Source organism: Sapajus apella, unplaced genomic scaffold, assembly GCF_009761245.1.
Source record: "Sapajus apella isolate SASKATOON/1434 unplaced genomic scaffold, GSC_monkey_1.0 scaffold15, whole genome shotgun sequence".
NCBI lineage: Eukaryota > Metazoa > Chordata > Mammalia > Primates > Cebidae > Sapajus > Sapajus apella.
The window spans coordinates 32,289,617-32,313,067 of NW_022436955.1; the positions used below are offsets into that span (position 1 = coordinate 32,289,617).

Sequence of the window (23,451 nt, forward strand, 5' to 3'; positions counted from 1 at the left end):
GCCTCTCACTTGGGCCGGAGTGGACATTTAAAGGCATGAGGTGAATCTGGACTGTCAGATTCAACTTCTTAATTTTCTAGATGAGGAAATGGGTCCAGAAAAGTTTCATCATCTATTTCAATTATCTCATTATTTATTTATTATTTGTACACAATTTTTAATTTTTGAGATGGAGTTTTGCTCTCGTCGCCCAGGCTGGAGTGCAGTGACGCAATCTTGGCTCACCGCAACCTCTGCCTCCCGGGTTCAAGCGATTCTCCTGCCTCAGCCTCCCGCGTGGTTGGGATTACAGGCATACCTGGCTAATTTGTGTATTTTTAGTAGAGACGAGGTTTCACCTTGTTGGCCAGACTGGTCTCGACCTCCTGACCTCAGGTGATCTGCCCACCTCGGCCTCCCAAAGTGCTGGGATTACAGGCGTGAGCCGCTGTGCCTGGCGTATTTATTTATTATTTAAGAAAAAAGTATCAAACATCAGCCATGAGTTAGGCTCTGGGGCTAGAGATAAATTGCTTTGTCCTTAAAAAGACCTGGGGTGGGGGAGTGGGGGAAATAGAGGAATAAATGAACGGCATCTGCTCAGGACTCTGTGTAGTCTGAGCTTGGGGGCCCGGACTGCTGCAGGCAGGGAAGGCCGGAGGAGGTGGGGGCGCGGGGCCGTGAGGTCGTCAGGAGAGGGCCGGGAAGCAGCACGTCCACACCAGCAGGAGAGCGTGTTGAAAGGTCCCGGGGGCCCTGTGAGGACAGTTTTGAGGTGCATGTGGCGACCTGAGGATTTGGGGCAAGGTCCCCGTGTGCTGGCACAGGGGGCGGGGCGACAGCGGACTTGATGGGATGGTGGTGAGGAGTGGCCAGAGGGCCCAGGTCAGGGCAGTGTGGTCCAGCGTGTGGTTTCTCTCCAGCCACCGTGGGCTGGACAGGCCGGAGGAGAGGGGGTTTGGGAGGCAGTGGGCAGCCGGGAGCTCTTCCAGAGAGGGGGTTGTGGGATGGAGCAGAGGCGGTGGGCTCTAGGGGGACTCGGGAGGTGGAAGGGGAAGCAGAACCCTTCCCCAGAGCCAGTGTGCTTTTCTGAAGATGAGACCAGGCCCGAGGGCACCCAGGGAGCCTGTGCAGCTGCCATTCATCCATGTCTGTGCTGGTGCCCTGGTCACGGTACCTGGGTTTTGCTCTCATTTGCACTGGAAGGGACGTGGGTTCATGGTGGGGGAGGAGGTGCCACACCCCAGCCCACACAGCGCACAGCCAGAGCGGGGCTAGAGCCCAGGCCTCGGACTGCAGGCAAGCTCACTGCCCCCCGGGCGTCCCCCGCACTGCAGGCTGAGCTGAGCGGACGCTAGTGTGTGGCCTGAGCTGCAGGTGCACACACACTCACACGTGGGCTCACCCACACACACACCCACAGCACACACACTCACACGTGGGCTCACCCACACGCACACCCACAGCACACACACTCACACGTGGGCTCACCCACACGCACACCCACAGCACACACACTCACACGTGGGCTCACCCACATGCACACCCACAGCACACACACTCACACGTGGGCTCACCCACACACATACCCATAGCACAAACACACATGGGCTCACCCACACGCATTCACACTCACAGCACACACACACGTGGGCTCACCCACACGCACTCACACCCACAGCACACACACATGGGCTCACCCACACGCACTCACACCAACACACACACGTGGGCTCACCCACACGCACACACACCCACAACACACACGTGGGCTCACCCACACGCACTCACACCCACAGCACACACACTCACACGTGGGTTCACCCACACACACTCAGGCCCATAGCGCACACACACACGGGCTCACCCACACGCAATCACACCCACAACACACACGTGGGCTCAACCACACACCCACAGCACACACTCACACGTGGGCTTACCCACACGCACTCGCACCCACAACACACATGCACACTTACGTGGGCTCACACACTCACACCCACAACACACACGTGGGCTCACACACACCCACAACACACACGTGGGTTGACACATGCACTCACACCCACAACACTAACATGTGAGTTCACACACACTCCCATCCACAACACACGTGGTTTCACACACACATACACAACACACGAGCTCACCCACATGAATTCACACCCACATGCACCCACACCCACAACACACACGTGGATTCACACACACGTGGGTTCATACACATGCACTCACACCCACAACACTCACATGTGGGCTCACACACATGCATTCACAACACTCCCACGTGGGTTCATCCACACGAACTCACCCACAACACACGTGGGCTCACACACATGCACTCACACCAAAACACCCACACCTGGGCTCACACACATGCACTCACACCCACAACCCACTCACACATGGGTTCACATGCACTCACACCCACAACACTCACGTGGGCTCACCCACACAAATTCACTCACAACACACACATGGGCTCACACACACGCACTCACACCCACAATACACGTGGGTTCACATGCACACCCACAATACTCACATGTGGGCTCACCCACATGAACTCACCCACAACACACATGTGGGCTCACACATGCTCACACGCACAACATACACACGTGGGCTCACACATGCACTCACACAACACACTCACACGTGGGTTCACACACATGCATTCACCCACAACACTCACACGTGGGCTCACCCCCACGGACTCACCCACAACACACTCACATGTGGGCTAACACACATGCACTCACACCCACAACACACTCACACGTGAGTTCACACACACACACACCCACAACACACGTGGGCTCACTCACACGAATTCACCCACAGCACACTCACATGTGGGCTCACACACTTGCACTCATACCCACAACACACACACGTGGGCTCACACACGCACTCACACCCACAACACACTGACGTGTGCTCACACACACACACACATGCACAGCATACTTGCACCATGTGTGCGTGCAGGCAGGCACGCTCACTCTGAGGTTGGAGAGAAGGCATGGTTTTGGGAGCTCCTGGACCCCTGGGTGTCTGGGGCCTGCCCTCTTCAATGGTGGTGGAGGCTGGGCAGGCCACGGCGCCGAGGGGAGGAGAGGCTGACTGTGGAGCTGTTGGTGCCTGGCATTCTTTCCTGGCCTGCTTGGGGCACCTTCCCCAGCTAGGTCTGGCACACAGGCCAGGCCTCCTGTCCGGGACCCAGCTGGACGCCACCTAGCAGAGGCACCAGTGCACCCCAAACTGCTGGTGCCCGTGGTCTCGCGGTGAGAGCAGGGCCCTGGCCGGGAACCAGCACGCTGGCAGGAGGCAGGAGGAAACTTTGTTTTTGCCCCGGCCTCCTCTGTCCTGGAGAGAGTGGCCACACGGCTTGTAGGGCAGGTGGGAGAAGGGCAGGGCCTGTGCTGAGGCTGGGGGCCGGGTGTGCTGGGAGCAAAGACCCCCGCCTGCCTGTCCCCCCCCACCCCTCACCTCACCCAGCTCCTCTCCCTCCTCCTCGATCCTGCCCCCGCTCTCTCTCTTCGGATTCCTCCTGCAGCAACAAAGAAACCTCCGCTGCCCCACCCCCGCCGCTCTCCCCAAGACACCCTGCGAGACCTGTTTATCAATTTGTCTCTCTGCCCGCCTTGTTCTTTATCTTCTCCCCTCTCCCTCCTCGTCCTCCTCCCCTCTCCCTCCCTCATTCTCTCTCTCTCCCTCTTGAAAAGCAAGAGAAATGGAAGTCAAGATCTTCTCTCGGTGATAATTATTGAAAAGTTTAGCACAGAAGCAGACAGCGTGCTGCGGGGGGGGCGCGATATTAAAATGCATGTGCACGGCTTGGCTTTGCAGCAGATGTTGGCATAATTAGAGAGGAAAAATTATGAAATTAATTTGTGGTTCAATGTAAATTTCAGTGATGGGGAAAGCTGGGCTCCAGTCACCTCATGAGCACAGATAGACACGCACACGCACCATCTACACACGTGCACACACACACGCACACACACAGTCACCTCATGAGCACAGATGGACACGCCCATGCACCATTTACACATGTGCACACACAGAGTCACCTCATGAGCACAGATAGACACATGTACCATCTACACACGTGCACACACACATACACGGTCACCTCATGAGCACAGATAGACACGTACACGCACCACGCACACACGCACACACACATCCCAGCTACCAGGGAAGGGGTCACTGTCAGCCTCATGCAGGGGAGAGGGTCTGGCATGAGCATCAGGGTGCAGGGGAGTAGTGGGTGGGATTCCATCTCTTAAAGGCTGGAGGACAGGGGACAGCGCCCCTCCCCAGGGCCCCAGGCTCACTTCCTCATGTACGGGGAGGGTGGCCCCTGGCTGAGGACTGAGTGTCCCCGTGCTCCCAGTGTGCGGGGAGCTTCTCCAGCCTCTGGCAGGGGAGGGCAGATCAGGGCAGGTGCAGTGTGGACGCCATTGCACAGCAGCAGATGAGAAGAGAGTGGCCAGGGATGAAGGCAGTGTGGGCCTTGGAGGAGTCGGTGGTGTTGGCTGTTCTGGGGGATGTCAGGCTGGCAGAGGCAGGGAGGTGGCAACAGGGAGCCATAGAAAGTTCTGGAATGGAGGTGACCGGGGTGGCACTGCCTGGGCCTCTCAAGCCCCTTGCTCAGGCGCCGCCACCTTCCAGCTGTCTCCCTCTGGGGCTCCAGCGTCCCTCCTCTTGCTCCTGCCCACCCAGGCCCCCAGCTTCGCCAGGCCACACGCAGGCAGCCACACCAGGAGGCCCTGGCTGTCCCCATCCCTAATCCTGCCCCCACTGTTCAGCTGGCTGGGAGGCCCTCCACGCCTATTTCCCTCCATGCGGGCGAGTTGGGGGCTTTCCTGCTGTCCGGGGTGCTGTGCCAAGGACAGGGAGGAGGTCTGTGAATGCAGCGTCAGGGCATCTACGCTGTGCTGAGGAATCTCCCCACTGTCCTTCTCGGGGGCCCCCAGCAAGAGCCTTGGACTCCATAGACTCCATCCCTGCCTGCCTCGGATCCTTCATTCCCCATCCTGATGCTCCCTTCATAGTGGGACACTAGATCTTCTCCTCCAGGAAGCCTTCCCTGACCACCCTCTGAGGGCAGTGTGGTCACAGTCTGCATAGTCAGGGCCGGCTGCATTATCAATGAGGTGTGTGCCCTGTGCAGTCCTGACCTTGTCTGCTTGGGGTGCTGGCCTCCATCACGGCTCACCAGGGTGTGAGGGGCAGGCCGAGATGCTGGCAGGCTGGGGTTTGCTCCGCCCTCATGGCTGCCTGAGAGTCTTAGACAGGGTGGGTTCCCCGAGGACCCTTCTGGACCCAGGGAGGCTGGGAGATGGGCCTTCCAAGAACCAAGTGTTAGAGGTCGAGACGCCCCGGGAGCCTGGCCGTGAGGTGCCTCACCCCTGCAGTGAGTGCTGGGCGGGGAGGGGTCCTGCCTGGCCCTTGTAGTGTCCTGATCCATGATCTCCACTGTCCTGGGGTGGCTGAGGGGGCCTTCCTCAGGGTGCTGGGCAGTGGCTCCAGCCCCAGGTGGGTCAGTTTCATGTTTTGGGTGGTGCCCCGCGGTCCCAGCCACCTGGTGTGGTTTCGATACGATTCAGGGCAGGGGGTGAATGTGGGAGGCCCCCAGCCCTAGGCAGATGCAAGTGCACAGAGAAGACAGGGCCACAGAGGGTCTGTCCAGGTGCTGGGCCTGTGGGCTGCAGAGCCAAGGCTGGACACCAGGTCTGTGTGGACACAGTGTCTGTGCCACCTCCTGTGGATGGGGACAGGCCCTTGTCAGGGGGTCCAGCTGGAGCTTCCTTGGCCTCACCGCTCCTGAGACGCTCCTGGTCCCTTGCGCCCATGGGATGCGGACACAGGCTGCCACCATCCCCCGAGCTCTGCCCTGGATCCCATAGGGCTGGCGGCTGTCCCTCTCCGAGGTGCTGAAATTGCCACCTGGTGTCAGCCTCAGCCTCTGCGTCTTGCGATGTGTGCTTTCCAAAGGGCGAGGAGAGGAGCGTGCAGGGAGGAATGAGAAATGGCGAAGGCCGGGCTCCCGGTGGGGCCGGGGTGGAGGGTCAGTGTCTGTCACTTGGGCTGGCAGCCAGGGAATTTCCGGGGAGGGGCTCTATCACCCAACTCTCCCCAAAGCAGCCCCACCTGGCCTCCCTCCAGTCCTGCGGACAGGGCAGGGTAAAGGCCGCTGTGTCTGTTGCTCCGGAGTCTTTGTTTTAATCGCTGTGAATTTACATTCTTATTTACAACCTAAAAAGCAGAAGTAGAAGGGGAAGTTGAGGCTGCGTAAGTCTGTTGGCTCTCTCAGGTGGGATCCTGTACACGTGTGTGTGCAAGTGTCAGACACACGGGGGTGAGGCTGGGCACGGGAGCAGGCAGCTCTAGGCCAGCCTGGGTGTGCAGGGTGTTTGCCGGGTGGAGGCTGCTGGGTGGAGGCTGCCAGCCAGCCCTGGGTCTGTGCACAGCTGGCCACAGGCGGCGAGTGTCTGTGGTGTTGGCCCACGTGGATCCATGCAGTGTGTGTGCACATGTGCATGTGTGTGTGACCGTGTGCGTGTGTGTGCGCGCGTGTGTGTGTGAGCGTGTGCGTGTGTGTGAGCGCATTCCTGCGTGACTCCCAACAGCCCCCATCCCCTCCCTGACTCGGTAAGGCGCTCCCATTTTTCTGACATTTGTGCACCTCACGTACCGGCAAGAAGTAATTTACTTAGAAGAAATTAAAAGTTCATGTTAATTGTGCACACTGCAGTATGCAAATGAGGAGCGCATTAAGCTCACTGATGCGGAGATGGAGTCGGAGCCACCATCAGCACTTAACCCTCTGCACGCTGGCTCCCCACTGCACGGGGTCCAGGCCTGGGAGAGGCCGTCCTGTCCCCTGGCAAAGGGGACCAGCTACGCCTGGAGCCCTCTCTGAGCTCTCTCCAGATGCTCACCGTGCGTGCTCATGGCACCCTGGAGAGATACACAGGGTCTGGAACCCCCTTGGCTCCAGTCCTAGGCCAGGGGTGGTGAGCCCGAGACCAGGCCATGGGTGCTCTATGGGGCAGCCTCCTCAAGGCTCCCAGCTGGCCTGAGGCCACAGCAGAGAATCGCCATGGCCTGACACGTGGTACATGCCACAGAGGGAGGCTTCGGGGTGGTGGGCGGTGAGGACGGGCCCCTTTCGGTACCTCCTGCCCTGCCATGCCGGGTATCTCAACGCTCTTTCCTGGGGAGGGGGTGCTCTCCTCCGTCCCATGAAGGAGGTCTGCAGGGCGCGGGTCTGTGTCTGGGGCTGCCGTCCACATGTGCCCCGGCTCGTGTCCAGTGCCACCTGCTGCAGGACTAGACGGTGGCACCCGCCACTGCCCGAGAGCCACACTGCACAGCAGCTCGAGGACCTGCTTCTGTGACGAGGGCAGAGCGTGTCCCCTCCGTGAGGCCAGCGTCCTGCGCCCTCCCTGGGCTGGCGCCTCCCACCCACGCACTACCATGGACCAATGCCTCCTGGGGGTTCAGAGGAGGAGATGGCCGGACCCAGTCATGGAGAAATTTCAAGAAGCAGAGCTGCTGTCTGGCTGGCTCTGATGCCTGGCCCTGCCCTGTGGCCTCGTTGTGCATTCAGGGGCCCTTGGGGCCATGTGACATGGTGGGAGTGCCTAGTCGCCTCCTTCAGCCCTGAAGAGAGATACCATGGGGTCCTTTCCAGGCCCTGGTGGATCTTCCTATAGGGGCTCTTCTTCCAGCCCAGGAGAGAGGGGTGGCCAGAAGCCAAAAGAATTTGCCCCAAGCCTTCAAGACAGCAAGCCCTGGGTCTCCTGGCCAGATGGGAGGCTAAGGGCTGGCCAGAGCAAGGCGTTAGGTTCTGGCTGTGTGACGCGGGTGTGGCACATGAGCTCTTGGGTCCCCTTATGCATCTGTGGCCACCCCAGCATCGGGAGCTGTGTCTGCAGCCCCTGGCACGTGGTCAGCGGCCTCTGCCCTCGCCTGCCTGTGTCCTGGCCTCTTCCTCTGGCATCCGCATTGGATGACAGGTCCACACTTACCAGCTTGGCCCAGCCTACCCGAGAGCAGCAGGGGCTGGGGCAGAGTTCCCACCCTATCTTCCCAAGGGGCCTGGCCCTGGGCTGGAAGCGGGGTTTCTGCCGAGCTGAGGCCGCCCCGGCTCATGTAGTTTCCCCCATCTGTGAGGCCTGGTGTTGATGGCAGTGAGATGAAGCTGGTTCACAGATGGGAGGCGGCCTCCTCTCCAGGGCCAGCCCGTGATGCCTGTGGCCCCACAGAGGGAGCCAGCCTGCCTACTTGGGGGAGCGAGGGCTGGAGCCAGCTCGTCCTGACGCACCAAAGCCACCCCCTCAAGGGCAGCACCCGCCCAATGCCACCGTCTCTTGTGGGTAGCTGGGCAGCCTGACCACCGCCTGCTTCATGTCCGTACACCGGGTCCCGCACCCATTCCGCAGCCTCTTGGCCTCTGCCCTCAGCTCAGCTTCGGAATCTATCCCCTGTTTCTTCTCATAGTCCCCAGAGGAACAGGTGCAGGGGAAGAGGCTGCCTCTGGCTGTCCCTCTGGAACCCACAGCTCGGAGGGGCGGCTGTGAGTCTAGGTTCCCCCAGCTGGGCTTGGCAGAGTGGGCACGGTGGGGGGCAGCGTCTGTCCTCTGTGCTGGGGGCTCTCAGGCCCACTGAGCACTGACCCTGGGAGGGTCCCAGCAGTCAGACCACAAGGACCATGGAGGGAGCACTGGGCCCCCGGGACCCTGTCAGTGCCTGTCAGCCTGCTCTCCATCCTGGCCTCACCCCATCCTGCGCAGGAGGAGCCAGGGAGGCCTGGGCAAGGAGGGGCGTGGAAATGGGGCTCCTCCTCTCCCCTCCCTTGTTGGAGCTGACATCACGCCTGCTCCTTGGCACAACCTTACTCCCAGCCCAGGTGGGAGGGCAGCCGAGTCTGCCTGGGTTCAAGTCCTCCGGAGTGCCGCCCTCCCCCCGAGTTCCCCCATCCCGGGTAACGCCCTTTCCCCTCACCTACTGTCTCCCGAGGGACGAGAGGAGGCAGACAAGTCCGTGGCCATCTGTCACTGGCTGTGTGGCTCTACGCCAGTTACCGACCCCATGTGCCTCCTTTTATCCGGCACCACAGGCACGCGTCTCAGCCATGCTGGGCTGAACCCAGGAAGGCTCCACCGCAGCAACGCCTCTGGTCCTTGCCTCCAGCAGAGGCGTCCATAGTGACGGTCCAGCCCTGGAGCCTGGCTAGGCTGGGGGCTTGAGGACGCACCTGGCTCCGACTGCCCGAGTGTCCTTGGCCCCTGCTGCTGTCCGGCCCTGCCAGCCCTGTGCTCACGGCAGCAGCAGCTCTCCTGGTCCTGGGCCACGTCATGTCCTCCTGGCAGCAGTGGACTCCCATGCCCGGCTGGCCCCCCGTGGGTGCCTGTGAGCACTGGCAGAGCAGCTCAGCTCCTGGAATCCCCACCACCCTCCCGCCTGGACCTCTGCGTGCCACTGGCCTCCCCGGGCCTCCCACCCAGACCTCCACATAACCGTGGCCTCCCCGGGCCTCCCCTCCTGGCCTGCGTGGCCATGGCTCTGCAGCCTCCTCTGTTGAACTTGTACCTGGCGCTCAGGGCCCTCGGCTTTACTGAGCACATCCTGTGTGCCACGCGTGACCAGTGACCAGAAGGCTGCCACACATGTATGGAGAGAATTTCTGGGGCTTGGCGGTCCCGTTGGTCACAGGGTGGTCAGCACTGAGCCTAGACTTCCGGAACCCAGGTCTCTGAACCCACAGCCCGTGTTTGGGTCACAGTGTGCTGTTGAGATGGGAGGGGGTGGACGCATGTGGCTGGGGATTCCCAGGGCAGCAGGTGGTGGTGGGTGTGGGGCCGGCCTGCCAGGGTCTGGCTGCTGGGAAGCCGCTTGGGGGAGCAGCAGGGGTCTGTGCCAGGTCTCCGGGCTCCACGGGTGTCGTGGAGAGCTTGCTCTTGTGCGCTTGAGGCAGCCATTGTGTGGTCTTCAATGCTGAGGCCCCGTGGGCTCCTGGGTGACCTGTGTGGGGGCCTAGTTCAGTCCTGAGTGGGCCCAAGCATGAGGGGGTCTTGGAGCTCATAGAATCCAGGGTGGCAAACAGAGGTCACCTGCCCATCCAGGAGGATGGACAAGCAGCAGCATCCTGGAATTCCCTTGGGATGGCGGGAGAAGGCACAGTGATCGCTGCAGCTCCTCAGGACGGGGCCCGCCTCTCCTGCCACAGATCCAGAAACTGAGGGAGAAGTGGGCTAGAGTCACCGCGAGAGTGGCCGGGTCTAGGCTGGCCTGGCCTCCACCCAAAGAGACCGTCTCAGCTCTGCTCACTCGGCCCTTGGCCCCGGGCTCCGACATCCTTCGATTCCTGCTCATGGACCTCTCTGTCTGACACCACCCTCCACCCCATTGGTGTTTAGAGGCCCTGGAAGCTGCCCTCCTGTCCCCCAACCTGGCCCTTCCTGACATGCCAGCCCCTCCCAGCAGCAGAGCCCTCCCAGTCCTGAAGAAGACAGAGCCAGGCGCTGCCATCCAGGTGGCATCTGTGCACAAGATCGAGGGACCCTGTGTTCACCTCACAGCTGCCGTCAGGAGACGTGACAGCATGTGACTCCTGTCCAGTGCCTCCCGTGCTGGGGCAGGGCCATGTAGAATGCCATGTGCTCGCCCCATTCAGTCCTCACAAGCGCCCGTGGGGTCAAATGCAGGTGGCTGATCATTTCTATATAGACGCATGGCTGTGGAAACCGTGTCTCCAGGGAGAACTGGTACTGCCTGCTGCTGTGAGGCACTGGGCCCTTTCCAAGGGGACACGCTGCGGCCATCTCAGTGGCCCTTGGTGTTATTCTCCACTCCGCCGCCGGGCGCAGTGGCTCACACCTGTAATCCCAGCACTTTGGGTGGCCGAGGTGGGCAGATCACAACATCAGGAGTTCAAGACCATCGTGACCAACATGATGAAACCCCATCTCTACTAAAAATACAAAAATTAGCAAGGTGTGGTGGCACAGCTACTCGGGAGGCTGAGTTGGAGAATCACTTGAACCTGGGAGGCGGAGGTTGCAGTGAGCCGAGATTGCACTACGGCACTCCAGCCTGGGTGACAGAGTGAGACTGTCTCAAAGAAAAAAATTGTTCTCCGCTCCAGACTAGACGGAGCGTGGAGCAGTGGAGCTGTTGGCTGGCAGAGGCCCTAGTCCATCAGTCTATCATCTGAGCCCTGCACAAACCTTCCTGACTTCTGAGCCCTCACAAGCCGCCACTCAAATCATGTCAGGACAAATAGCCCGGGCTCCCCGGGTGTCTCTGGAGTGGCCCCAGGCCCCAGGCTCTTCCACTCACCTGCCCCCTCGCTTGGGGAAGCATGCTCACCCTACAAGGCCCAAGGAAGATATCACTGCCTCCGGGAAGCCTGCCTTGATTCCCCCGGTGGATGCTTACTCTTCCTGACCCGAAGCCTCTGCGGGACCTCACCCACTGCCAGCTGCCCCTCTCTCCCTGGTGCAGGGGACAGCATGGGTGCCTCCCTCCATGCAGCCCTGTACTAATGCCCAGTCTAGGGCTGAGGGAGGATTGTGGAGAAAATAGATTAGGACACTGGAGTGGCTTAGGGTACCCAAGTATCTCTGGCTTCTGAAAACTGCAGGTGAGGACCAGCAGAGGAGGGCATCCCCAGCAGCCCCTGTCCCCACATTGTTGGGCACCCAGGCAGCCCTCACATGGTTCCTGCAAAGAAAAGGTGCTGTGGCTGAGCCCAGCAGGTCATGCTCAGGGACTGTCCTGGAGAACACGCAGCGGGACGGGGCGCGGGCTGCACCTCCCATGCGCGCCCTCTCCCCGAGGCCCCAGATGCAGAGCAGGAAAGAGTTAAGTCTTCTGTGAGCAACTATGCGAAGGAAGTGGTAAACAATTTTTCTCTCCCTTGGCTAAATTAATATGCAAATTCCTAAACCCCCTCCATTCCCTACCCCTGCCTTGAAATTAGCGAGGTAGAATGCCAGGGCTAATTATGCATTCAAACGAGCAGGCTGCCTTCACTGGGCGCCAAGGGGGTGCGGGAAACGATTGTGAGAAGATGGAGCTGACGTTCGAACGCGGCCCTCCTGCTGCATCTGGAGCTGCTCGCGCGTGCCCAGCAGATGTAACCCGGCAGTGACCGCCGGCTGCCCCCGGCCTGGGAAGGCGGGACCATGTGAGCAGTCATGTAGTCTTCCTTTTCCCCTCTGAGGAACCCACACTGCCAGCCTGGCACACACCACGTCCCCACCAAAGAACCCCAGATTGCCAGCCTGGCACACACCACGTCCCCACCGAGGAACCCACACTGCCAGCCTGGCACACACCACGTCCCCACCGAGGAACCCACATTGCCAGCCTGGCACACACCACGTCCCCACCAAAGAACCCCACATTGCCAGCCTGGCACACCACCTCCCCGGGAACCTTTGCTGCTCATACCCTGAAGTCAGAACCTCAGACCAGGGTGCTGGGGTGAAGGCCACCACAGGCAGCCAGAGCCACGAGGCCTCAGACCGTGTGAAGCAGAGCCCTGGAGCTCTGCCAAGGGGCGTCTGACCGCATGGTCCCCTCACTGCAGCTGCCCACACCCCCAGCCCGGCCAGCCGCAGCACCTCCCAAGCAGATGCGTTATAAATTGAAGTTGTAACGAAATTTTCACTTCGAAATAGAGTTTCCCTGCAAAATCAGTTTGACTAGCAGGAGAAACAGGCCAGAGCCTGCCTGGCATCAGAGAGGAACGGAGCCACAGGGAGAGGCAGGCTTTCTGAGCCCCGGCTCTAAGATGGGCCAGGCTGGAACCCTTTCTCACAGGGCCTCCCTCTGCATTTACTGGAGAACCCGACCACCTGCCTCTTGGGGCCTGTCCCAGCCACCTCCTATCACGGTCCTGTCAGTGGTCCCAGATGCAGGAGCCCTCCTCTCCTGGCACGGCCTCACCCTCACCTCCGGCTCAGTCAATCAGTCTCAGGGCCCTGTCCAGAACGACTGCCTCCGCCCAGCCTTCCGCCTCGCCCCCCGCGCCCTGGGCCACTGCTCTTGTGAAGGCTCACGAGGCCTCTTCTCTTGTGGAGCGCGGAGGCTTCATATTCCCCAAGTCCACGCATGTCTTTCCCACTTGTGTCTAAACCCCTGCAGGAAACAGCATTGTGCTGGAGCACCCACGGCACCCGGTCCTGACCTCAGCTTCCTTAAGACCTGTCCACAGGGACTGCTGCAAGATTGGTTAGGCAGCCCTAATCTGCTGGACATGCTGTTTGTAGCTGCACATGAGAAGGAGGCTCCTTTCTGAAATGTGTGCCCAGTGCTTCAGAGGAAGGTCCTTGGTGGGTCCATACACTGGGCCAGGTTTACTCACTCTGTAAAAGCAGCAGCATTATCAACACCGTCACCATCACCATTGCCATCACCACTATCACCATCGCCATCGCCATCACCATCACCACCATCACCTATACCATCACCATCATCACCACCATCACCATCACCACCATCACCATCGCCATCGCCACCATCACCATCACCTATACCATTGCCATCACCATTACCACCATCGCCATCACCACCATCGCCATCACCTATACCATCGCCATCATCACCATCATCACCATCACCACCATCACCATCACCACCGCCATCACCATCACCATCGCCACCATCACCATCGCCATCACCACCATCGCCATCGCCACCGTCACCATCGCCACCATCACCATCGCCATCGCCACCATCACCATCACCTATACCATCGCCATCACCATTACCACCATCGCCATCACCATCACCACCATCACCATCGCCATCGTCACCGTCACCATCACCGTCACCATCACCACCATCACCACCATCACCACCATCATCATCATTGCAACAATCCTTGCCATTTTCTGGGCATTGATTTGGTGACAGACATCATGCAGAAGGGCTTAGACGTAAGACCACATTGAATATGCACAGCTCTTTTGACGTATGTGTTCCTCTCCTCTGTCTACAGATGAAGACACTCAGGTCCCTAGCTAGTGACAGAGCCTGAACTTGAACCTGGGTCCTTCTGACACCAAAATGCCAAGTTCATAGCCCTATATTCTCCCCATGTCCTCATGGCCATGGCTTCCAGTGAGGGGGTGAAGACCAAAGCCGAGGCTCATCCAGGCAGAAACGGAGACCCACTGCTGGAGAGGCCCAGACCTCCGAGGCCAGAGCTTAGGTCACGCACGGCCTGAGGGATTTACATTAGACGAAACCCAAGACTTCCAAATAATGTGTGTTCTTAGCAGAATAGCCAAGAGGAAGAGATTCTTGCCTCTCCCAGAATGTGTAAAGACCAGCAGGCTGATGGATTGTGGGTGTCAGACCCAGCCTGGTTGCCTTACTGTGCAATCTGATAGGGGCGTCCTTGCCAGGCAGGCAGGCAGGTAGGTAGGGCTGGGGTCTCAGGACCTAAAGACTGTCCCTGCCCTCCCTGACCTGGAGGAAGATGTGTGAACCTGGGCTGTGGGGGATGCAGGAGCAGCCGGTGGACTGTCTCCCTGGCTAGGCCAAGGGCTGTGACTAGCCTCAGTTTCCCTCCTGTCCCGTTAGAGTATTGGACTAGATGCTCTCTAATGACCCTTTCTTGCCTAAAGTTTTGTGATTCCAAGTGCAGGGTCCTGTTAATTTGCCCATCTGTCCATCCATCCAAAACCCAGAGGCATTCCCAGATGCCTCTAAGTGCACGGCACTGCCCTCTGACCTCCGAAGGAGCCACGGGGCTCTCTAGGTTCCCAAGAGAAGATGGAACTCCAGGACGGCCCTTGTACCCCCAGAGGAGCAGCAGAAGCCCAGGGCCTACGGCCAGAGCAAGACGCACGCAGGGAAGCGCCTGGTCCTCAACTCAGGAGGACCCGTGGAGCCAGCACTGCCCCCCTGCCTCCCACCTGCTGCCTTCCTGCCATCCAGGGAGAACAGCCCTGGTCTCCAGGTAAAGGCGTCCAGTGGGCCTGTGCCAGTCTCAACGGCCACACACATGGATGATGCTGTGAAACTGATTGGCTGCAGGGGCTCCCGGAGCCGCTCGTGAGGATGTAAGGTGCAGTGTGCAGCTCGGTCCTAACACGCAGGGCAGGTGCTCATCACTGCGGGGACGGCAGCCGGGGCAGGAAACGGAGCTTCCAGGTGGTGAATCTCCGGGCCGCCCACACTGCTCATCAACAGGCAGCAGCAGCTCTGAGCAGCCCAGGAGTGGGTACCGGAAGAGGTCACCAGGCAGGCGGGTAGATGTCCCAGGGCAGGGAGGGCTTGGAGCAAGGCCTGGAGCGTGATCCTCACGTAAGGAAGAAAAGTGGCCGTCTGGGAAAGGAGCAGTGAGACCCCAGGCTTCATGGTGGGGTGAGCCCCAGAGTACATTTTGGGGGCCTGGTGGGGTGACAGCAGCTGAGATGGGACAAGGCCGCTGGGCCGGACAGGCAGTGGCCTCTGTTCTGGAAGTGGCTGTTCTGGAGGCCACTACACCTGGCCAGGCAGAGCAGTCAGGTGGGACCTGGGGTGCTCACTGCTTGCTCTGGCAAGAGCCTTTGGGAGGCAAGAGGGGCCCCAGCAGCTGCTCCTTCGCTTCCTGGAGCCGACTCTCGCCTGAAGGGCCGCGGTGCCGGAGCCGGGCTGGGATGCTTTGTCCCTCCGCGGGCCGCACGGGCCGCCGATTCTCTGCGTGCAACCGCTCATTGCGGCGGAGCTGCGGCGCTGCTGCAAATTGACACCATTTGTTCTGTGGAATGTGCTTTATTTCTACACCACAGGCAGAGTTCTTACCCCCCAGCAGCTCAGGGCGCAAGGCGGCCTCATGGGGGAGGGGCACTGGCCAAATCCCTGGTCAGTGAGCTCAGGAGAGCTGGGGCATCCTGGACAGGGAGCTGGCTCCCGGGAGGGTCCCGGCTGCTTGTGCTGGCCGTGGGCTCCAGGACACACATGGCAGCCTCCTTCCTGGCTCTGGCCCATCCCGCTGGTCGCCTCAGGGAAGCAACGTGGTCTCTCTTCAGGTCTCTCTCCCCTAATGCGGAGGCTGAGTGCCTCTGTGAATGGTCGTGTAACCCTTTCCCTGCCGCTCTAGGTGACAGTTAAGGTTGAGATGCCCACTGAAGACAAAGGCTTGACCCGAGGCCAGGAGCAAGGAGGGCGTGGGAGTCCCAGAGGCCAGGGCAACCCTGCGGCCCCCAGCAAGCCCGCTGGGCTCCTCACAGCTGAGGCCGGCCCTGCACAGCCAGAGGGGAGCCCAGGGCTAGCCACCCAGAGAGGGCACCCCATGTGGGGCAGACTCTGACCCAGAGGGGCCTCACTGTGGCCACCACCTGCAGCCCAGGGCTGTGAGGAGGCCCGGCAGAGCCAGACAGGGCCTGTGGACTGAGCAAAGGCTGGCCTGGGCCGGACCCCCTCTCCTTTGACCTGGGGCACAAAGGTCCCCTCTGTGAGGAACTCGCAGCCTGGCCCCTTTTTACTCCTCACACAGCTCCCAGGCCCCTGGAAACCTGTCCACCTCGTCCTTCTTGGCCTCACCAGCCCTGGCCCGAGGTCCTCCGCCCTCACTGCCTGGCTGGGGGTGCGTGAACACCCGGAGCGCGGGGCTGGGCATGAAGTCTGGTCTCCATGCACTGGACCTGGTGCGAGCCGGCTCCCTGCCGGCACCGGGTGCATGAGCACATGGACAGAGGCGTGGACAGATGACAGCAGGTCACTGCGAGGCCAGGCCAGGCTAGCCGCCACACAGCAAGGGGTGAGGTGGGCTGCAGGAGCCCAGCCTTGCTGGCATGGGGTAGGGAGCTGTCGGCCGCCAAGGTACTGAAGGAAGAGAGAGTTAGAGCTTGTCCTCCCCAGGCCTGTGAGGGTGGCTCTGGCTCCCTCCTGTGCCGCGTGGCGGCTGTCCTCCCTCCAGAGCCCAGCCCCAGGGCTGATGTGCCCACACAGCTGGCACTGGGCTCTCAGGAGGCAGACGGGGGTGTAGGCAGCCGGACCCCTGACCCTTAGCAGGGCAAAAGGGAGGCGGAGGCCCAGCCTCTGTCTCGGGAGGCACAGTGGGCAGCTGGGGTTGGCGCACTGGGAGTGGGCACCCAGAGTTGGCACAGGGGGTGGGGCTGGCCGGGTGCCCACTCCTTCCTGGGCTTGTTGGGAGGCCGGCCCCATCTCCATGGTGTGTGGAGCTGCGGAAGGCTTTATGTCAAGAGGCAGAAAGGTCCCATGAATATTTCATTAGGGAGGCGATGTGGGGCCGCCGGGAACATCTGGCAGCAGTCTCTTGGGGGCTCTGAGCCAGAGCGGGAAGCAGGAACTGTGAAACTCAGAGGCGGAGGGAGGGGGGCTGCGGCAGGCAGAGGGTCCCCTCCGGCGTCCACTGTTACTGCTGTGGGCCGGCCAGCCTGCTCTCCTGACCAAAACCATCCCCACGCGGGTGCACCTGTGGGTGACGTGGGGGTGACGGCAGGACCGACCTCCTCGCTCCCCGACAGCCACCTGCTGACCCTTCCCACCCAGGCCCATGGCCTGGGGCACCCACTCACACCACTGTCCTCACGGCTGAGACCAGGAACCCATAGCTGCTGCCACCCCCACGCCCAGCGCAGACCCCAGGCCAGGGTTCCAGCCGGCACCTCGCCCACCCGAGTCTTCTCTGGGAATCCTAGAATGTGTGCGCCCTGCCCTGAGCCTGAGGGGCCAGGGACGCTGTTGTCCCCGAGTCTGGCAGCCTGAGTGTTTATGCCACCAGCACCCATGCTTGGCCACGCCGGAAGAGGGCAGTGGGTGCAGGACTGTGTCCAGACACCTGTTAGGGACGCTTACTGTGCCAAGGTCCACCGGGCATTGCCCCCCACGGCGCCCCCACATCAGGACTTGGAATGGAAAGCCCCTGTTGTGAAGTGCTGGCCGGCGTCAGGCTGAAGCCTCCCGGGACTGTGGGCTCAAGAGGAAAAGGAAGCTGAGGGCAGCCAATCATTGGAGCCCCGCCCCATTCCCGCCCCCAGGACCTCTGAGGCTGGGCCTCTGTGTGGCTCTGAGCCTTGCCCCAAAGTTCTGAAGCATAACCCAGACCCCAGGACCCTGTGTCCCCCATCTCTTCCCTGACCCTAGGACCCTGTGTCCCCAACCTCTGCCCAACACCAGGACCCTGTGTCCCCCATCTCTTCCCTGACCCCAGGTCCCTGTGTCCCCAACCTCTGCCCAACACCAGGACCCTGTGTCCCCCATCTCTTCCCTGACACCAGGACCCTGTGTCCCCAGCTTCTGCTCAGACTCCGGGACTCTGTGTCCCCAACCTCTGCCCTGACCCCAGGACTCTGTGTCCCCGGCCTCTGCCCTGACCCCTGGGCATCTGGACCAGACCGCTGCTGCCCTCCTCCACCTCCCTCAGCCCTCCCTGCCCCTCAGCCCAGCCCAGGATCCTGACCTTGGCCTCCGAGCCCCCTCCTAGCCCCTTCAGGGTGGAGGCTCCTGTGGGCCAGCCAGGCTCCAGGCTTGGATTTTTAAAGTCCTCGAGCCCAGCCTCCTCCCGGCCACCCGCTGCCTCTCCCCCAGCCCTGCCCATGTGCTCCCATCACCCCTCAGTTGGAACCTTCTTTCTGGGACTGGACTGGCTGACCAGAGCAATGGCTGGGATGGCGGCCAGCATGGATCCCCCACATGACCAGGGCCCCTCTGTGCCGTGCCCCTGCCAGGGCGTGGGTCTGTGCCAGCCTCTGCCAGCTGATGCTGCTTGCCATGGATCACCCCGAGGGGCCACAGCCAGACACCCGGACTAACACTCCCAGCCCTGCCAGCTCCACGCCAGCCCACCTGGGGGCTGCCCACCTTTCTAAAGTTGAAAATCCCCCCTCCCACGGCCCCCAGCTCTTTCTGCCCGCCTGTAATTGTGGGAAGGGCAGCAGCACTTTGCCTTGCAGCTGTTGGGGAGTCCCTCACCCCAGGCTCCTTCCCGTTCTCAGCGGCCGGGCTCGGGGCACCGCCACCCACACTCCTGCTACGGCACATTTGGCGTCCATCCCATCCTTCCGCACAGCCAGGTTGCAAGAGGTGGGGCAGGGGGCTCTGGGAAGATGGGAGGGAGGGCAGGCGTGCTCCGCAGGAACCCTGGACCCTGAGGTGCCACCCTGCAGCCTACCCTGCCAGCCCATGCCTGGGGAGTGCACCCAACATTCAGGGACCATCTGGGGCGCTGGCCCTGGGAGCCCCAGTGCATCAGGCGGAGGTGACAAAGCCATGAGACCCCAGAGGAAAGCCCAACACGCAGCCCCCATGGGCATCCCGTGCTGGCCCCACCCAGCCCGCCCAGCCTAGCTCCCTGGAGGACAAGGGCCAAGCACGCCCAGGCAAACATGCCCCAGGGCAGCGCTGGGGGAGCTGGGAGGAGGCGTCGCCTACCAGGCTGGCCCAGACCCCCCGTGGGACTCAGCCCTCCTCAACGCTGCCACGCCCTGCAACCCAGAGCCAGGCTGTGATCCGACCCCGGCCTCTGGCACCCAATGAAGGTGCCAGGTACCCACAGCACTCAAGCCCGAACCCTTTACCTGCGCTGCCGCTGCTGGGATCCACCTGCCCTCCCCGGCTCCTCTGCCAACGGCGGCCGCCTCCAGCCACGGCTGCCAGCGATCGTGGGGTTTTGTGGGTGGGTGTTTGGCGCGTGCAGCCATTGGCACACGTCGGTGGCATGCGTCCATCCTCACCGCACGCCGCCTGTACCTTCCTCCTCCTGGTGCCTCCGGAGTCCCCGGCGCTGGCTCGGAGGGGACTTGGCACGGATGGAGTCTGGCCAGCGCCTCGCGGCAGAGTATAGGCACGCTTCTTTTTTCTGTATCTTAAACACACACACATACTCTCGCGTGCACACACGCCAAGCCCCCGCCCCTGGCAACACGCATCCCTTCTGTCAGGAGCAGATCCAGCCAAGAATGCCCCAAGCAGGCGGGGGCAGAGAGAAGAGAAAGGGCTTCGCTGAGTGGGGGAACCTCAGCCTGAAGCCGTGTCCCTGCTGCCCCCATTGCCCCCCCTCTTATGTAAGCCACCAGGAAGAAGAGGAGAAAACGCAGACCCACGTCACGTCGTACTGCCTCCTGATTGGGCTCACCTTCACCAGCCAGGCCCCCTGGGGCACGCTGTGGCCCGGCCACCCTGTCACCTGCCCAGCCTCCTTCCGCCCCTGCCCGTCTGCCTTGGTGACTGCACCCAGCCTCCTACGTTCCTTCTCCTAAAAGGCATTTATTTGAGTGCCAACCCTGACCCCTATGCCAATGCGGTGGTCGATGAGACAGCAAGGCCAGCCAAGAGTCTGGCGGGACAACCGGGGGGTTTGCCAGAGTCCTGACCTATGTCTGAGGGGTTAGGGTATCCCAATTGGACGTGAAGGTCAAGGTCAGCCTCAGGCTGAGAACAGGGGGCGGGACAGAGCCTCAGCCAGGTGCCTGCTTTGTGCAGACCCCACCGTCTCCGCCGCCTCCCTTTCTTGAACCCCAGGCTGGTTACGTGCATCTGTGCTGACCCTGAAGACACAGGTGACAACTCCTGGGCATCAGGGACAGGGGTTGGGGAGAGAGCCGGGAGCCAAGCATCCAGCCCCTCTTCCTGGGTGGGGTGACCGGCACCTCCAGGTAGAGCTGGCGTCTGAGCCCTGAGGAGGGGGCGGCTCCCTCCAAAAGGGGGGTGAAGAGGCCGGAGGAGCCCAGGGAGCAGCCGCCCTGCCCTGATGGCCAGCTCGTCACCTGAGAAGACAACCCAAGCCCGTCTCCCTGCGACTCACAGGCGCTGCAGTGGGAGGAGGAAGGCCGGGCGGGTGCTGGAGGGCGGAGTGAGGGCCCCTCGCCCCGCGGGGTCCTGGTGCGGAGACATTGCATCTGCGTCACCGGCCCCTCAGACCTGCTCTCCTGAAAGCGGCCACCCTGGCCGCTGGTCGCCTGGTGGCAGACGCCTCTTCCCGGCATTTTCAGGCACCGCGCTGCTCTTCTGAGTGTTGACTATCTTTATCCAACCCCCTAAAGACAACCTTAGTGAGCTTCAGAACCCCTGGAGTGCCCCGAAATGGACAAGCAAGGAGCCTCACCCCAGGATGCCAGCACCCTCCAGGGCTGACCCCAAGACTCGGCCCTGAGATCCTCTCAATGCCTGGATACCGCACAGCCAGACTGTGTGGCTGGGCTCCTGGGGCCACCCCACCCCCAGCAGAGTCCCGTCCTCTTCCCCGGGCCCTGCTGCAGAAACACCAGCGAGGGAGTGAGCGGTGGCTCCTGCCTGTGGCTTCTGCCCTGCGGCTGCGGCCCTCCCCGCCCCTGCCAACAGCCCCCATCTCACAGGTCCCCACCCTCCCACCCTGGGCCTGCACCCTCCCATCCTCGAGGCCACCCAGGCAGCGCCTGCTCACAGGTTATATTTAGGCCACAGCCTCTGACCTCAGGCCCCTGGGTCTCCCTCTGCATCAGCACGGCCAGGCCCCGGGCTGGAGGAGGTCCTGGAAGGCACAGCCTAACCCCACGGGAGGTGAGGAGCCTGGGCTACTCAGCTGACCTTGGGGCCCCTGCTGCCTCCCTGGGCTCACTCTGCTCCACCACACAGACCCCCTCGCTGTCCCCAGAATGTCCCCCTCGCTGCCCCAGAATGTTCCGGGAGCTCCTCCGCTGGGGCCCCCACTGTCCCCTCAGCCTGGACGCACCTCCTGAGGGTCCTGGAGGTGGCTCTGTGGCTTGCCATGGCCACCTATCAGGACCTGAGGTCTGGGGCCCATTGTGACCACTGCAGGTGGCATGTGATGTGAGGTGCAGGAGCCGGGAGAGGGGCCGGCACACTGTCCCCCTCTGCACCCTCCTCCCGTTCTCAGCTCATCTAGAAGAGAAGGGAAGGCTCAGATGGGGGCGCTCAGTGGGGATCAGCAGAGCTAACAAGCACCCTGGAGGCACAGAGCCTTCCTTTAACCCCCCAGTGATGCGGGGATCCCCTCCCTCCCTCCGTCCCTCCCTCCTTCCCTCCTCCCAGTGATGCGGGGATCCCCTCCCTCCCTCCCTCTCTCCTTCCCTCCTCCCAGTGATGCAGGGATCCCCTCCCTCCCTCCCTCCTTCCCTCCTCCTAGGTGATGCGGGATCCCCTCCCTCCCTCCCTCCTTCCCTCCTCCCAGGTGATGTGGGGATCCCCTCCCTCCCTCCCTCCTTCCCTCCTCCCAGGTGATGCGGGGATCCCCTCCCTCCCTCCCTCCTTCCCTCCTCCCAGGCCAGTCTGAGATGGTGGGGGCTGTGTTAGGACCTCCTGCCCCACCAGCCCTTCCTGCCTGGCTCCTTCACCAGGGCCTGGAGTCTCATGCCCGGGCAACCCAAGCTGCCACCAAGCCTCAGCTGCTTTCAGCTTCACACACAGCAGAGGTGCTCCCGCCACAGTGACCTGAACGGCGCGGACGCTGCTGTGAGGAAACGCTGAGGGACTGAAGCCGAAGCTTTCAGGGCAGCCAGCAGGAGGGCCCCCACTGCTGGGGGTGGGGAGGGACTGGAGCACCGGTTAGCCTTAACCCCAGTTGAACCCTGCCTGACTTGGGGGTAGGGAAAGGCTGTCATGGCCAGCGTCACCCCGTAGATGACCTGGACTGTCAAAGGTATGTGTCGATGGGGGGCGGCCTCTCCCTGCCCTGGCACCCAGGTCCCCAGGGGTGTCTGTCTCACAGGGTGGTTGGGCCCCAAGCCTGGGATGCAGGGTCAGAAGGAAGGCTGGATTCCTGCCACGGGCAGAGGGGTCGGGGCCCCAAGGGCAGGCACATAGGGCGTATCCCTTGACCCTCTGGAGATCTCCTCTTCCACAGCTTGTGGCCTCCCTGGCCCCTCCTGGCCCACGGGGCTTTGGAGCATTGGTCTAGCAGCCTCTGCCGGCCCTTCCAGCCTGAGATGAGGCTGCGTCCCTGAGCCCTGGCAAAGATGGCCAAATCTTGCCTCCAGCCTCAGCCTCCCTGGGCAGCCTGGCCTCCACAACAGGAAGACCAGTGGGAGAGTGGCCGAGGGGAGGCTGTTAGGGTGTTGGTGGGACAGTGGAGACAGGCCCCGCCCTTGACTTTCTGCCTGTCAGTGGATGGATGAAGAAAATGTGGGACACACACGGTGGAGTACTATGCAGCCCTCAAAAAGGAGCAGAACCATGGGCGAGCCTGGAGGATGCCATGCTAAGTAAAATCAGGTGGGTGTAGAAAGACACACACCACCCATCTCACATATTCGTGAAGTCTAGCTACGTCAACCCCTCTTAGAAGCTGGGAGTAGAGTGGTGGTTGCTGGGGGCTTGGGTTAAGGGTGGGGATTGAGAAGATAAAAGAAAAAAATAAAATTTATGAGGAAAGGCAAAGGACCCAGAATACTTAAAACAATCTTGACCGAGCATGGAGGCTCATGCCTGCCATCTTAGCACTTCGGGAAGCTGAGGCGGGCGGATCAGGAGGTCAGGAGTTCGAGACCAGCC

At 61.6% G+C, this 23,451-nt stretch overlaps 1 protein-coding gene across 3 annotated transcripts; it reads right to left on the minus strand.

Annotated features, from left to right (window-relative positions):
* Positions 1-15,725: 15,725 nt before the first annotated feature.
* Positions 15,726-20,201, minus strand: LOC116555774. 3 transcript variants are annotated; one of them, XM_032284701.1, is made up of 2 exons: positions 20,099-20,201; positions 15,726-19,822 (listed from the first exon to the last, which is right to left on the minus strand). In XM_032284701.1, exon 2 carries the CDS (start codon positions 17,170-17,172, stop codon positions 16,096-16,098), a length of 1,077 nt encoding a protein of 358 aa, XP_032140592.1. In that variant the 5' UTR covers positions 17,173-19,822; positions 20,099-20,201; the 3' UTR covers positions 15,726-16,095. The 3 variants fall into 3 exon arrangements, with proteins under 3 accessions (XP_032140592.1, XP_032140590.1, XP_032140593.1); XM_032284699.1 differs by lacking the exon at positions 20,099-20,201 and having other exon boundaries at positions 15,726-17,931; positions 18,937-20,090; XM_032284702.1 differs by lacking the exon at positions 20,099-20,201 and having other exon boundaries at positions 15,726-17,437; positions 17,821-20,090.
* Between the last annotated feature and the right edge of the window lie 3,250 nt (positions 20,202-23,451).